General features: G+C 46.8%; 1 protein-coding gene across 1 annotated transcript in view; it reads left to right on the plus strand.

Annotated features, from left to right (window-relative positions):
• The window catches only part of ADGRB1 (adhesion G protein-coupled receptor B1), a 473,955-nt gene that overhangs the window by 136,683 nt on the left and 321,660 nt on the right, over positions 1 to 15,612 (plus strand). The window contains exon 2 of the mRNA XM_086966285.1: positions 12,731 to 13,646. Within this exon, the coding sequence (XP_086822411.1) occupies positions 12,902 to 13,646 (745 nt within the window). The 5' untranslated portion in view covers positions 12,731 to 12,901. The remainder of the gene's footprint in view (positions 1 to 12,730; positions 13,647 to 15,612) is intronic.

The following is a 15,612-nucleotide window of genomic DNA, read 5'->3' on the forward strand; positions in this document are numbered from 1 at the left end:
CTGGGCGTGAGGCGCAGAATGTCACTCACGGGGGTATGGAGCGCACGCGCAGGCGCGTGAACTGTGAAACGTGTCCATGGGCAGACAGCACCGTGCCCAGCGTCGACAGACATCAGGAACACCCACAACGAGACACAGACACACTCACTGACGTTAACACGCAACCATTGGCACTTGGCACATGAACTCTCACACACACACGCAGACGCAGTGTCACTAAAGTGCAGGCGTCATAACAAATAAACACCAGGAGCACATACATCGATGAAGAGACATTAGAACATCTAATGCCAGACACATTCCCACACCCACACACATAATCACATTCACACACGTTCACACATTATTATTCACACACGCACACACATATCACAGTCACACACGCACACACATATCACAGTCACACACGCACACACATATCACAGTCACACACGCACACACATAATTACATTCACACATGCTCACACACAATCACATTCACACACGCACATAGTCACAGTCACACCCGCACACCGACACACACAGTAAACAAATAACACCAACACAAGCATTGATGGGCAGCCACTGGCGCACACAATGACAAACACAGCCAAATAACAGCCTTTGAGCTAGGCCGGTGATGATTGGCTGCCTTTATGTAGCGCTGCATCTATTTTTAATGAATTGTCATTTGAAGATGATTCACTACTTAGCAACATTACATGCTTGGCCGCACACTGGCGGCACCGCCATTAACCTGAATTCCACGTCCTTTCAGTAGGGTTACTAGGCGTCCCGGATTTGCCCGGACAGTCCCGGGTTTTCGCCAGCTGTCCCGTCAGATTTCAGGAAATTAAGCTCATGTCCCGGTTTTTAGAGAGGGTCGGATGAAAACGGTGGTAGGTGTCTTTTTATGTTTTGCAAAGAAGGGATAGTTAGCAGCTGTTATAAGAAAGCAATTTAATTAACAGGCATGCTAGTGGCTCTGAAAATGGCACTTTATGTGTGTTCTTACTGCCTCTTCGGTAATTCTCTGCTAAGGAGAGCTGTCATTCTGTGTGCTCGCTTGAAGTAACATTTTAGTCCTTCTTCTATTTTGGGGATTTGTCCCAGTTTTTGGCTTTAAAATTCTAGTCATCCTACCCTTCAGCCTTCATTACAAGGACTCCTAGCAGTGAATACCTTTCAGTATGTCCTGATGCACACCCCAGGTAAATCAATTTTGGGGTCGAAACTTCAACACCTCACTCTTGGGACCAATTCTTCAGACCTAACATTGAATAATTGTTGGGTTCTCCGACAACAGAAAGTTGTTACAGCCGTTGAGGCCTCTTTATTTGTTCTTCAATGTTTCACACTGTTTGCACGCATGTTCACCACAGCACCACTGCAAACCTCCATTTTTTGACTCAATGTAGCATATTGTACAGACTGTTGACCGCTCAGTTTTTCCAACAAGGCCCAGTATATTTTATCCTGACAATAATTTTCCAGATTGCCTGACTTTGGGACATTTGGCCCAGTAGGGTAACCAATTCCAGGAGTGGGGTTGGGCACACAATAGTGCCCTGTTAAACTCAGGTGGGTGCAGACAGCTGTCCTCGTGGTTTTCAAGCTGGCGTAGAAGAGTAGGTTTCTCGACGAAGGATGTCGGCACCCCAAACCTCTGTGTGTTCCTTGACAGAGGGAATGAGAGGGTCGCCCTCACTTTAGATCCACAGGCTCTGAATTGCTCAGGTAGGGATGCCCCTGCAGGGACCCAGGGTTGGTAGACAAGGGGTCTCGGCATCATAAGAACTTGGTGCACTATGGTGCCATCATGATGCCACCAACTTATGCTCTGGATTGGTGTATATGATAGTAGGGCTCATATAAGCTCTTTTCTTTGAGTGTTTAGTGCATGTCCCCACCCTATGTCCAGAAGGTCTGGGTGGGCGTGAGACCCTTCTGAAGGAGAGCAGCAGTTATAATTCTCCCTTTGAGAGGTCTGTCTGTGCCCCCCTCCTGTTAGTCTCCAATAAAGGAGCCTGTCCTTATAGGAACCAATATTAGGATGACACAGTTCCTAGAAGTCGAAAGACTAGGTGAAGGTGCTATGTTTGCTGTTATTGACGGATAGCATACACGAGTCACTCCGCAGTGAACGCACCCACACTTGCCTCTCATCTGCCCATTTCTGTTCACCATCACTGGTTGCCCCACTCTCAGTTCACCCGCAGAGTAGAGGAGCCACGCCCTGCCCGGTGACTTGCCACACGGGGGTCGAGGGATGACAATTCACTGCTTCCAGAAACCTGGCATGGCTAGGCGGGTCTTACTGACAAGCGACTGACTGTGCCCCAGCCTTACCGGCTTTTCAGAGGTAACCTTCCTGCCTGGCTACCCCAGCTCCCTGCACACCACACCACCTGAGCCATGTATACAATCAGGTAGTGTGATGAGGTACTTACAAGTTCAAAGAGTGTCGCAAAACCGGTCATAGTGGAATGTTCAGATGCAACACCTTCCTGGAATGCTGAGGCCTGAGACTAAGGGTGGGCGGAATTTGCGTAGGCGCTCTACGCAAAACTCAGAGAAATGGTAAAAAATCTCTGCGAGCTTGCAGAGTTCCGCAAACACGCGGATTTGTTTGCTCCGCCCGTTCGCGATGCTTTTTTCCTGTTCACGAACACTGTTTGCATGCTCGGGGGGAAATATCTCATGAACACGCATTTTGAAAGCACGAACAAGCAAATAATTGGACGAAGCCGCGGATCGTGTCAACCAATCATCAGAACAGTCTCATTCAAACCAGAGCTGGCAACAGATTAACGGCCACAGCGAATCACAGAGAAAGCCTCCTCAGAGCTGTATCCTCACCACCACCAGCACAAGCTCCTCCCCGTACAAACTGCAGTCAGTTCGCTTCTATTTATATGAATCCACGGTGATGCCTCAAAGCTGATGAAAGGTGTCTGTTGCTGTTTGCTGGCATCTTATAAACGGCAGGCAACGGCTGACAGGCAACTTCTGTTTGGAAAACATTCCTCTGACAACTGCAAGGTTTTTAGGAAAACAGCAACTCCGCCTCTGGGGAAATCCTTTACCCTCCCCCACTGTTTGCTTCTCACGTCAGTCACTCCTTCCTCGCCTGTGGTTTACATTTAATAACCGACCCTTCAAGCGGAAGTGAACGCAAAGTCTCAGAGGGCTCATAATAGGCCATGACCACGCTCAATGATGCACCTTTTATCGACTTCCAAGAATGAACGGCTGAGTCTGCCCTGAAGGTACCTGAGAATTCTTTCTGCAGGCCATGCATAGTTAGTTCAGTGCTGCAGGTGCATTGACACGGCCAGCTATCTCAATACGCACATCTTACTTTTGTGATGTGTCACTTGGAAATTGGCAAAACATTCAGGGGATGAAAAGTTTCCATGAAAAATACCTGATGGTGCTGGGGTGGATGCCTTGTCTCCGGTGTAAGCTCGCCATTCAAGACCACCAACCCCCACCTACGTCAAAATGTGAAGCATGTAACTGCAGAAGCTCAGTGCATAGCGAGGGCCACTGGACCGATGCAGAATGGAGGACCAAATTATGTGGCAGGACTGACTGCATTGTTTTTCCAGGACAGACCAATTATGTGGCATAAATCAGCACAGTTGGTGGCAGTATGATTTCTCTGTACTGTCCTTTTAACCTCGCCTGGCAGTTCGGGCTGGACTACTCCCATTGGGGGCGGGGTCAAGACTAATTTGCATATGGTTGTGTCCAAACTGGAATAGCATGGGGAGCAAAAAACGATGGATTTAGGCCCGGATCTCTGTACCGGGGTGATTGTATGACATTGTGCTGCATTCCACCCATCAACTGTTCTTTTTGAATGTCATTTTAATTCACATTAAAATGGACTGGGCAAAAGTTCAGTTTTTTATTACCAGTTTAACACCTGAGTACATCAATCAACATCTAAAAGGGTGAGCAGTTACTCTTTTTAAAGGGTCCTCCACTATGCCCCACCTTGTGTGCCACATATTTCAAGTACTACTCGTTGAAATCTGCTAATTATGCAGTGGATGGTGGATTATGTTGTAAATCCTTAATTTAGCCAAACCTCTGTAGACATTTTTTAATTTCTTGTGGTCTATGTAATGTCTGTTAATGTGTACTCTAAAAGCAAACCCCTCAAAAACAAAAGTTAGCATGTGAATGCTTATTGGTCAGTTTTGATACGTTGAATCCAGCTGGAAGAACAAGCGCCAACTGGGAATTGGGTCAACTGTGGGGCCGCTGCCCGCCACAGACGCGGCCCACATCCTACAGCAAATGTTCCACCGCACACCGGCTTCATTCAGGGCACAGCTGGGATTGGTGCATTAGGCTTTTTCTCCAAGGCCGGTTGGCAGGCGTGAGTAGCCTGGGATATGCCTGGTGCTACATGTTCCCTCGTGTGGTGGACATGAAAGTTGCTTAGGTGTGCATTATGGGAAAATGAAGAAACCAAAATGAAGACACCCATAATGAAGTAAAATTATCAGGAAAGTTGAAAACTCTTAATTTTTATTTTAGTTAATATTGACGAAATTGAAAATAGCATTGTAAGCAGATAGTTGTTTTTCTTATTATTGAAAAAGGTAGGTTGAGTATAGATTTAAGATTAAGGGAAGAGTTGGCATAAGCACAAGAGTTAATGTTAGGGTGAATGTTGTTCCGTGGGAGGGTTAACTCCTTCGCTGCGGCGGCTATTCCACTGCAGCGCTAAGGGGGCGGGGGCGCGGCTCTCACACGCTGGTGACGGAACCGCTCCGTCACCAGCCTCGGGTGAGCTGTGCTGATGATGGAGCGGTTCCGTCATGGCCCCGCCCGCTCAATAGAACGCGCCGCGCAGGCGCGAAATCAGCGCCGTGCAGGTGCGTCGGGCGGGCCATGACGGACCCGCTCCGTCATCAGCACAGCGCCACCGCGGCTGATGACGGAGCAGTTCCGTCATCAGCATTGATGTGGTTAAGACATTTAGTGAATACAATTCATTTCTGGTCCCTAGGAGCTCCTTAGGAAATATTGACTCATCGTGGATAATTCTCGATGCAACACTCATGCATAGGTCAGTGGACGAAAACTCTAAAATGAAAATCTATTAGTTGCCTTTTCCCTCTAACTGTAAGACAAAGCTTTACATTTTTTTTTTAATGGGGCGAAAGATTGGCCAGCTTGGAAACAGGCTTATACATATAGAAAGACCGACGTCCTTTGCTGATTAACAGCCACAATATGGCTTTATGGGTGGATTTTTATTCACTTCTTCAGGTTAAGGGTGGGTTGATACTCTCTGACGTCATGCCTGAAGTTACTGTGGTATTCTCAAAATGACCTATCAAGAAATCCCGAGCCTCTAGGCTCCCAGGTTATTACTGGATTAAAAGATCCCTCCATGTTAAACTCCATTGAACGAAAATGGTCCTCTTCCCTACCCACCAATCAGAACACGGGAGAGGGTGATGACCCGTGGTAAGAAAGTGATGAATCATCATTTAAAGAAAACTCTTCTCTCCTCATACAAACTAGATTTTCTTTGATGCATAACCTCCCACGTACTCCCATAAATTACCAGAGTGTGGAGTGTCAAGGAGGGGGTCTTTAACATGTGTTGATGGCGTGCGAGGTGGTAGGCTCTTATTGGTCGAATGTGAAGAATACAATTAAACTGAATTTAGATCCAATCGTGGCTGCCCTTTTAAACCTTGCTGCCCCTCCCCTCTGATGACTACTCTCCGAGGACCCTATTTCACAAGGCCTACTTGTCTTTCTTTCAGTCTATTTACCATTTCCCCTTCATTTTCTAGCTGTAAATTTCTACTTCCATTATATCAAGTGCCTGTGTTGTTACGTCTATGTCATTTTCATTTGATAAGATTGTTTTATGCATTTGAATGCTGCTAAATTTTCTACCTGTTATTTATGCACCAGAAATGACATAATTTGGCTGGTTTATTATACGGGCGGATATACATTAAGCATGTTCTGAAAAAAACGACTAAAAAGATGTGAGCACAAAAAAACGTTTTACAGTAAACGGAAAGCGTAGGGTTAGCCTTAGAATAAACTCTTGTAAAGGGTATTATTTCATGATTTTCGTACTTGTAATATTTCTTTCTTCCTTATTAATAATGCGCAATTACATAGGTTTTCCATCATAAATCTTTTGTCGCTGTTCGTTCACCATTACTATATTTCTATATCATTGCATTCATGATTCACTCTTGCATCAAGAAATGTAATGGGGGCTGTTTTCATGAGTAGCTTCGGGCCCCATGGGATCCCCAAGCTGCCATCTTGTCGTATGTGTGCATGTATATTTGGTATCTATATAGTGCATAGCTACTTCAAAGGCAGCAGAATGTAGTACTGGGTCAGAGGTAATGATAACATAACATGTGTACTTGTAAGAATGCAGAGAATGTTGGTTCTGTGGGGTACAGAAGTTATTCTTGGTTTACTGAATAATAATAAATAGAAAACCATACTCAGATCTTTCAGTAATAATTCATGAAAAGAACAGAGAAAATAGGACAAAAACACACCTGAAAACTGAATAAATCTGAACTTGTATTGAAGGATAAATCAATATATTAATTTACATTTTAAGTTGTCAAGATGACATTAGAAGGCCGTCACAAGTTATGAACATATGAATTGTTCAAATGGCGCAAGTGATAAGGTGTAGAAGGTGCGAAAAAAGTGCTAAATGTGAACAGGATATGTACAGTGTTGTATGGATGGTTAACTGGATATTCAGAGGACATCCATCCCTAGGTACATAAATATCTGCGATGTTTGGGATTTAAATTTTCATTTCATATGGGGCGGAGAGAGTAGGGTCCGGATTATCACAAGCACTTTGACGTTTCGACGCAGAGAAGTGTGTGAGTGGTAAGAGGTCACGGCGGGTCTTCCTCAGGACAAGGCGAACCAAGGGACAGCCTGAATTGAAGAAAGAAAGGTCTTCAGGGTAGGTTAGATTCAAAAGAGCAATGACAGCAGTGAGATACTTGATGGTGATGAAACACATTAATGGGGCAGCACAGTTCAGTAGCTCTTCGGCCCTGCTTGGGAACTGAATAACCGATGTTTATCGTTACCCAACGGTACTCATTTTATTGACTTCAGAAAGATAAAGGCTGAGTTGACCCGCCGGGATTTGAACGTGTGACCATTATATCAAACACAGGCCGCTACAGTGGATGCATTAGCCCACTAAGCCACCAGATCAGCTATAGTAATGAGAGAGGCAGCTTTATTGTGGGCCGTTACTGTATCGTGATATAGAGTTCTTGAAAGAGGAGCGTCTTCAATTCTTTCGTGAATTGGAGAAGGGTTGAGGTTGTCCTGATGGGTACCTGGGTGGTGTCCTTTGGTGCACAGATGGAAAAGGCCAGTGGCCTTTTTTTTGCTTCCTTGTCTCCAGTCTGATGGTGCCCTGACTGTGACGCAGAGAGGCACGTTGATGGTCATGGGAAGGACCTTCGTGCAGCATCAGCTTTTCATACACTGTGCATAGCATGGTAGGCCTGTAATTTTATTTCTCCCATATTAAAAAATCAAGTTTATTTTGTAAGGAAAACAGTGTTGACAAGTCTCTGCAGGCTTTCAGGTTTTGGTAGAAAAGACAGAACTTTCTCAGGGTCTAGATACTCAGGTGACAGCTGACAGCTGTTTAACAAATAATATGCAGTGACCTCAGAAAGATATTTAAATCACTGCACCTGTTAAAAGTACCAAAGCCCCACAGCATGTATTGGGGAACACGGATGTACTCGGCTTATGACGCACTGCAACTGGAAAAGCATTGGCAAAGTCAGTATGTCTAGCTTGAAAATTGAGCCCAGACTGAAGCATTAAAAAAAACTGCTGCAGAGGAAAATAACTATTCTCTTCCCTGTAACATGCATCTCTGAGGTAAAGATTTAAACTTGTGAGGCTTCAGTGTGCTTCTGAGTTGTAAAATAGATCCTGGCACATTGCAATGCAAACACTCCATGGAAGGCGGAATGATACAGAAAACAGCCAATTACACGAAGTGAGAAAAAAATACTCTGCTGAGTGGAGCCAAAGCCCAATTGTATGTATAATTTAACAAATTGGTAACAACAGTTCGTGTAGACAGTTGCACTGTCAAGCCCGACCTAAAAACCTATCAATGGGCTCTGGAACTCGTATCGAACAGCTAAAATAAGCATTGGTTGGCGCAATATTTAGTCTAACTATGTTACTTTTGACATTTGGAGGTGAAGAATCAACACCAATCAGAACCAAAGAACAAGTGTCTCTTGTCGCCAATTATATAGATATTTGCATAGATCTTGCATTTGCATCACAGAGACGGCATTCCTTAAAATTAACTAAAGCTTTGGACTGTGTTTAGAAAACTGTATAATTACTACACAAGTTCAACAAGTGAAAAACAATAAATACACTTAGAACAGATACAGCAGACTCACCACATCTCTTACCCCCTTCCAACCCATTTTTTTAAACATTGGCTCTTGTGTGTTTTAGTCTATTTTAAATGACCCCAATATTGGCAGTCAAAAGAAGAGAGGCAAAAGGCAATGACTGCAGAGGATCACACAAATTGCCTTCCTCCATTCCTTCCTCGGTCAATTATCCGGTTTTCTGAAAACCTGATACGTTTTAATGCCCAACCTTCCGTGCACCGTCCTCCTCCAGACCGGAAGCACCCTAGGGCCAATGATGCAGACCAAGCCATTGATGGATTGACTGCCATTGATTCATTCATTCAGTTTCCTCCTGGCCCAGGACAGTGGGTCTGGCTGTGAAGGCCGCGGCGCTGCATTCTGCTGCAGCGGTGCACACTTCCTGCACTGGCCTCGTGCAGGGCTCGCTCCTGGGGGGATATCTGATGTCGGCGACTCAGATTTCTGTAATAGGGCCCATGCGGCGACTCGGAAGCTGGCCCTCCTTGGAGACCCACTACGGAAACCCAGGACAAAATCAATCTTCCCTCGAATGCTTCCCACCCGCTGGGAGGTTAGCTCTCTGCTGGTGCTTACACAGCATAACGCAGCAGAAATGCTCCAAAAAGCCAACTGCTTTTGTTAATGGGGACAACTTGTGCCCGCCTTGACTTTGCATTTCATGCCATTGTTTTCATCTGTGTTAGTCCACGTGGATCAATTGAACTAACTCTACATCTCCCAGAATGCACCAGGGTGTTAAATGAGCAGGCAGGCCTGCACACATGGTAAAAGGGTAGAGATACCTTCAAGGGATTTTGATTGTGAAATTTAGATGATTTTAATGATTTTAATCTAAGACCCACATAAATGATAGTCTGTAAATAAATTCAACAATTTTAGTTAGTGAATCAATTTTGATATAGTCACACTATGTGATCCAAACATAGAGAACAGAAGAACACGGGTGTATGTAAAAAATATATATTTTATATGTATTGTTAATCATATATAGGGTACAAAAAGTATATCAACAGAAATACAAGAAGTGCATATATTAGAAATCAAACAACTTCATTGTAACCGTTGTAAGCACTTTTCTTCTATATTCAAGTTTGATAATTAAATTCCAGGAAGGAAGAGCGTAGGTCGACGTTTCGGTCTCTATAAATAAATTGCCGAGACCATCTTCAGGACAGAAAGATATACAAGATGACCCCTGTATAGTATGTAGCAAATAGTTGGCCAATAAATGAGACAGGTGTCCAACAGTTCCTTGGGCGAAATGTCAGACAGGGCTGTTGGATAGTTACGAACGATTGTCCTCCTAAATGATTGAATCACGAGGCAGGATTCTGAAATAGTTTCTATAGAATCGTCTGGTTAATCCACTTCTTACCAGCAGCTTTATGCCTGCATTGCATAAAAGTTCGTCCGTCACGTTTCTTAAAGTTCAATCAGCACTCGTACCACCTCCTTAGTCGAGAGCAAGGTCGTGGAACCAGTCTGGTTCACATGGTGGCCTGTCCACCTGCAGTGAAAGGTGTTCTGTCCAGGGGCGTAACACATGCCCCTGCACCACAGAGGGCCCCCCTAAACTTCCAGGGGTCACAAACCGTTCAGAAGTCCCCACATCAGCCCACGGTCAACGAATATCTGTGAGATGAGAGAGGCGAGGGCCCTTTCCACTTTCTGCAGGGGGGGGCATCAGTTTACGCTATGCTACTAGTTCTGTCAACATGCAGCGCGTGGATAGGTAGTATACCAGCACATGCGTGGCCCGGTGTGTCAGCTAGGGCCCCGAGTAAAGGTATCAGGCAACGATGGGTCACTATGGACTCCTTTACATGTGCACGAGTCCTGGTGGCCTCTGCTCCCTGGTGCAAGGACTGGGTCATTGGCAGACCCATGGACTAGGGATTCATACAGTTTGCATTGGAGATCACAGGGCGTTCACACCGCATGTAGCGAAACATATGAAAACTGCATGTTTAGATTGCAATGAACCAAACTTGCCTTTTCCTCTGAAAGCGGCAATGGCCATTTGAAAGTCACATCTTGGGATGGGTAAAGTGTTCTTTCCCAAGAGTGAAACGGGAAAAATGTGTCCAAATTTCGCTTTTTCAAGAGAGGATCCATTTGTTGAAATTTGTCACTGAACCTTACAGTGTGTAAAAGAAAAACAGAAATGAAAAAAAGATTAAAAAACATAGTTGCAATGGCATCCTATCACTACATCACATTTCATATTATGCATAGGTAATCATATCGGTTGACATCTCTTAGCTCTGTAGAGTCACTCATTGTGCCTTGGAGGCCTGACCCAGCGGACGGGTTCTTGGGGTGCTGCCCCCCGCCCTCCCACCAAACCTCCTTGGCTCATATTCTCGAAAGTGAGTGCTCCTCTTTTAGGCGCATTACATTTCTGTGGCTTATTGGTCTAACAAGGGGGTAGGGTGTTCTTGTTGTTTCTGACTTTAAATGATGTCCCCTATCCCCCCCCCCCCCGCCCCCCCCCCCCCCCCCCCCCCGCGCCCGTATCTGCATTTGGGGTTTACCTGGATGAACGGGTTGGCTCTTGAGATCCAGAGGGGCATTTTTGGGGTGTGTGTTCACCATACGGTGACGAGGAACACCTGCATGTTCTTGCATGCTTGAGGTGGGAATAGGTTTGCGCTATAGAAATATCACATATTTTAGTATACTTGTGCTGCTCACAAGATCGCCACATGTGGTCATTAGTCCTTCCTTCGTGTCCCCACCTCCCCAGCCTCCCAGAATACCCATGTGCATTCTACCTGGCACTGTTTGAGAGTTCCACTCTGGTCAGTTGATGTCTGGTCAGCTGGTGAGGTGTGCGCTCTGCTGTGTCTTAATAAATCTATCCTGTAACTTAAGGACACTGTCCTGCTGTCTATGTAGTTCATTTACAGCACATATATACAGAAGTACATACGAACAGAAGTGCAGGTACTCACTGCCCCGGAGTACCCGTTTGCTACTTAGACGTGCCGGCACTCTCCTTTTAAAGGTATCGGACAGGCACTCTGCCTTTAAAATGAAAGTCGTGCAGGCTCGGTACCTGCTCGTTTAAAGCGCCGGCCTTCGCTCTCTCATGGGGCTCAGTCACTTTGGGGCTATGTGAGAGATCCTGGTGCAGGGGAGACCGATTAATCAACCGCCTGCATCAAAGGGTTTAGGGGCGCCCCCTGCTGGTCTATGGAGCTTTTCCTGTATGCCTTCCCATTCATCCTCACTAGCATATCTAAAGGAAGACATGTTGCCCCGGGGCATTGATTCCCAAACACACGCGGGGTCCTGGTAGGCACGCGCACAGTGCACAGGGCTGCACGAGAGACACTCCACCCGCCCCCCTCGAGGCTTCTAGCCGCTAGACTGACGGATGCCAGCTACGTTGAGCATTGTTTTTTGGTTAGCACCTGTTGCCGTGCTTCAGGGATTGGATGCGTCTGTCGAGGGTTAAATGGGATTGGGGAAACGATTTAATGGATAGAAAAAAAGGGCACAACGTGCCTCGACTTCAACAAAGGACCTCATTTAAACAAAGTCAGAAGAAATATTGAGCGCCGGGATTCGGACCTGCGCCCACGTGCATGTGGTCCATAACAGAGGATGCTCGCGCGCGTGTATCACGCCGCCGAGGCTCCAGACCCGACACATCGTGAATAATGAAATATTATCGGTGGGGTGTTGGGAGAGGACGTCGTCGTATGGCGATTTTAAGGGCGGAAACTGTTGGACGGTGAGGGGGCGCGAAGAGCGGGAGGTTACTGTGAGGAGATGGTGGAGTGACTTGGGGGGCGGAGGGGGTGCTGTGGCGAGAGGGGAAGTGTGCTTCCCGAGCAAACAGGCGTGAATAGACAGGTGCTGGTTCGCTGTAAGAGAGTTAGGAAAGTCTCATCGTGAAAGAGGGATGCTCGCAGAAAGATTGGTTTGCGCAGGTAAACGCCTTTCACGAAGTTTAGGGCTCTTTAGCAGCAAACAAACCACCTCCCAGCGGATTTTAAAAGGTGCATTGCACGCTGTGGCGTTGTAGGACTTGCAGTACGCGCGCTCGCATCGGTTCCAGCAGTCCGCTGCCTCGGGCATTTCGTAATATTGGAACTTTGGGATAATCCGTTCTCGCAATCATGTTATTGTGCCTAGCCGCTGTTTATTTCAGCCTGTTTGATATGCAATTCAAGCGACTGTGAGTGTGTAGAAATAAAAGTATGTTTGCGTTGGGTTTTTTGCAAAGCAACAGGATTAAAATCTTTCTTCTCTTCTCTCCTTAGGTTTCTCTTGCGGCCACCAGGGGGCGCGCCAGCCCAAGCGTAGGACGGCTGCATTGAGCTCGCACTAAGCCCGCCAGAAGCCGCCTCTTTTCCTCCCGCTGCACCTGTTATGTCCAAGATCTGGCCCCTGCCTGACAATTACTCCGACTTCCCAAGGACCAGAGACTTAGGATGAGGAGCGCTGGCCTTTCCCTGCATCTGCTTTTGATACCGCCTCTCTTCTTTCTGTGGACTGTGGCCCCCTTCGACCTGGGACAGAACCCCTGCACCACCCTGGTCCAGGGCAAGTTTTATGGCTATTTCTCCTCCTTGTCCGTCTTCCCTCTGAACGCCTCGCGCTGCGCCCTGGTGGTGCAGAACCCTGACCCCCGGAAGTACACCTTGTACATGAAGGTCTTGAAGCCTGACGGCCTATGCGACAACCAGCAGATCCGCACCTCCCAGTTTGACTCCTTCCTGGAGTCCACGCGCACCTACCTGGGCATGGAGAGCTTTGATGACGTGCTGAAGCTCTGCGACAGCTCGGTCAGGTACGCCTTCCTGCAGGCCAACAAGCAGTTCTTGCAGATGAAGCAAGGCCCGCCGCGCCGGGACGGCGTCCGCTTGAGGGCCAGCCCGGCCAGGACTCTTGAGCGGGACTTCTCGGTGGAGTACCTGGTGGTGGGCAACAGGAACCCCAGCAAGGCCGCGTGCCAGAAGCTCTGTGAGTGGCTGGACACCTGCCTGGCCGGCAGCAACAGCTTCCACCCCTGCGGCATCATGCAGACGCTGTGCACCTGCAGCAAGGGGGACCTCCTGGAGCAGCCCAGCGAGGTCTTAGGGTTGACCAGGAAGAAAGATGACTGCTTTAAAGATGGGATCTACCTGGAGAATTGTATGAGCAGCTCCAGGGATAGCAGCGTGTCCGAACTCCAAGGTAAGTGGCGGCGACCCCGCGGCTTCATCTGGCGTATCTGTGTGTGGTGTGTGCATGTCTACGCCCAACAGGGAAGAGATGGGACACCAATGGAGCTAAGCATAGGGTTAACCACTAGGACAGAGAGGGTATAGAATTATTTATGGTTTGTTTAGAGGTCAAATGTTCAAATGCATTGGTATCCTGTATGCTAAGGCCTCAGCCACATAGTTAAGCTTTCAAAAGCTGAGAATGCAGTAAAGGATATTTCAGTACATTGAGTTGGGAAAGGAAAGGGGGGGTTAAGCCTGTGTCGAGACAGTAGGCCTTGAACTAGTCCTGTAGATGTGTTACCATCCACCTTGTCCCTGAGAGGGAGAAACCAACAAGAGGCGTTTCCCCTAACATAGCAACATTGCAAACTCTGAAGTCACTCTTTGTACCCGACACTCCAGATGGCAGGCCCTGGTCCCATTAGTCTGGTCGTCAAGTCCCATTGGGTCAAGAAGCAGCGATTGCCTTCGCAAAATGGTTTCCACCCAGGTTAAGGACTTTCAAAGTACTTTGATGTAGAATTTATAAAGCATACAATTTCCCCAAAATAGGGTGACTTGGCGCTAAAGAAAACAGAACTCGACCGCTGGGAAGTCTACAAGGAAAAAAGTGAGTTTTTAGAAGTTTGGGACATCTGCGGAGGGATTTTTTGGAAGGAAAGTTCAGGGTAAGAGCACTCGAAGCTTTGGTAGTCACTACACTGGGAGCACGGGGCCCTGGGCAAGCTTTGCAGACTTCTAGAATCTCAACACAATTCAGAGTAGCACAGAGGAGGGTTGTATGCAAACTGTAAGGAGAGAAGAAGGCAGCCCTTTTATTACTAGTAGGAAGTCTGTGCAGGGCTTGGTGACAAAACGTAGAGCCTTAACCACACAGGGAGCCAGTTTTTGGTTGACTATTTTCATAGATGGCTGTCAACAAAGCTGCATTTCCTGCCACAACAGTACAAACTGCAAAGCAACAGCAGAGAAAACAAAACAGGCAGAGTCTTGACACATACAAGGGACATTTCTTCTCATCCTGCAAACCAATGGAGAGTACAGGGAGGTGCCTCAACGTGGGGAAGGCTGGTGAAGCGCTTTCCTGTGCTAGCAATGCCTGTGTCTCCCATCCTGCTGTGTCACTTGTGAAGGCCCAGCAATGCAGCATATCCCTAGGTAACATGAAGAGGGCGTGGCCTCCGTGGGCCTGGAGCCAGACAAGACCAATCAATAACCCAGGCAAGACAAATCAATAAACCCGGACAAGGCAGTGAGAATGATGGGCAGGGAAGGAGGCCTGGGGTTGAGCACCACTGTCTGCCTAGTGGCAAATGAACTAACTAAAAGATAAAGACTCAATTAGAGTGGAAAATAAAGGAAAACACAAGAAATGTATGGGAACCCACCCTATTGGAAGGACTTTGACAAGATGTATTGTTTATTGGGGTGCATCAGTATTGTTACCCTTGGGGTAACTAGGGATAAATAGGAAGGCCATAGGGCCTGCGGCAAGCAACAGGCATTAGATGCTTGAGGAACTGAGGACAAATCAGAAGCCACAGAGCAAGACTAAATCTAGAGACCTAGGGTGGAAAATAACAGAGTGGGATGAAATCAGGAGTCTCAGTGTGGGAAGGAACCAAGAGTTGGGGAGGGAAGAGAGGCGGGATTTAGGGCGAGAAATGGTCAAGTCCCTTATGACAAGAAACATTCAAAAGACTTTGAAAAATAAGATGATTTAAGGCAAGAGAACCCCAAGAGACACTGTGAGAAAAAAGACATGAGTCTAAGGGTGTCAAAGAGGTGACTTTGCGTGAGATACAATCAATAGCCCTATGACCACATCTTGGAGCTAACCAGAGCACCATATCTTATTGATGCAGGTGTTTCCTGACCCCCTTCTTCTGAAGGACATTGATTCCAGGCATTTGTCCCACGAAAACAACCACAAG

Source organism: Lissotriton vulgaris, chromosome 4_1 (assembly GCF_964263255.1).
Source record: "Lissotriton vulgaris chromosome 4_1, aLisVul1.2, whole genome shotgun sequence".
Lineage (NCBI taxonomy): Eukaryota > Metazoa > Chordata > Amphibia > Caudata > Salamandridae > Lissotriton > Lissotriton vulgaris.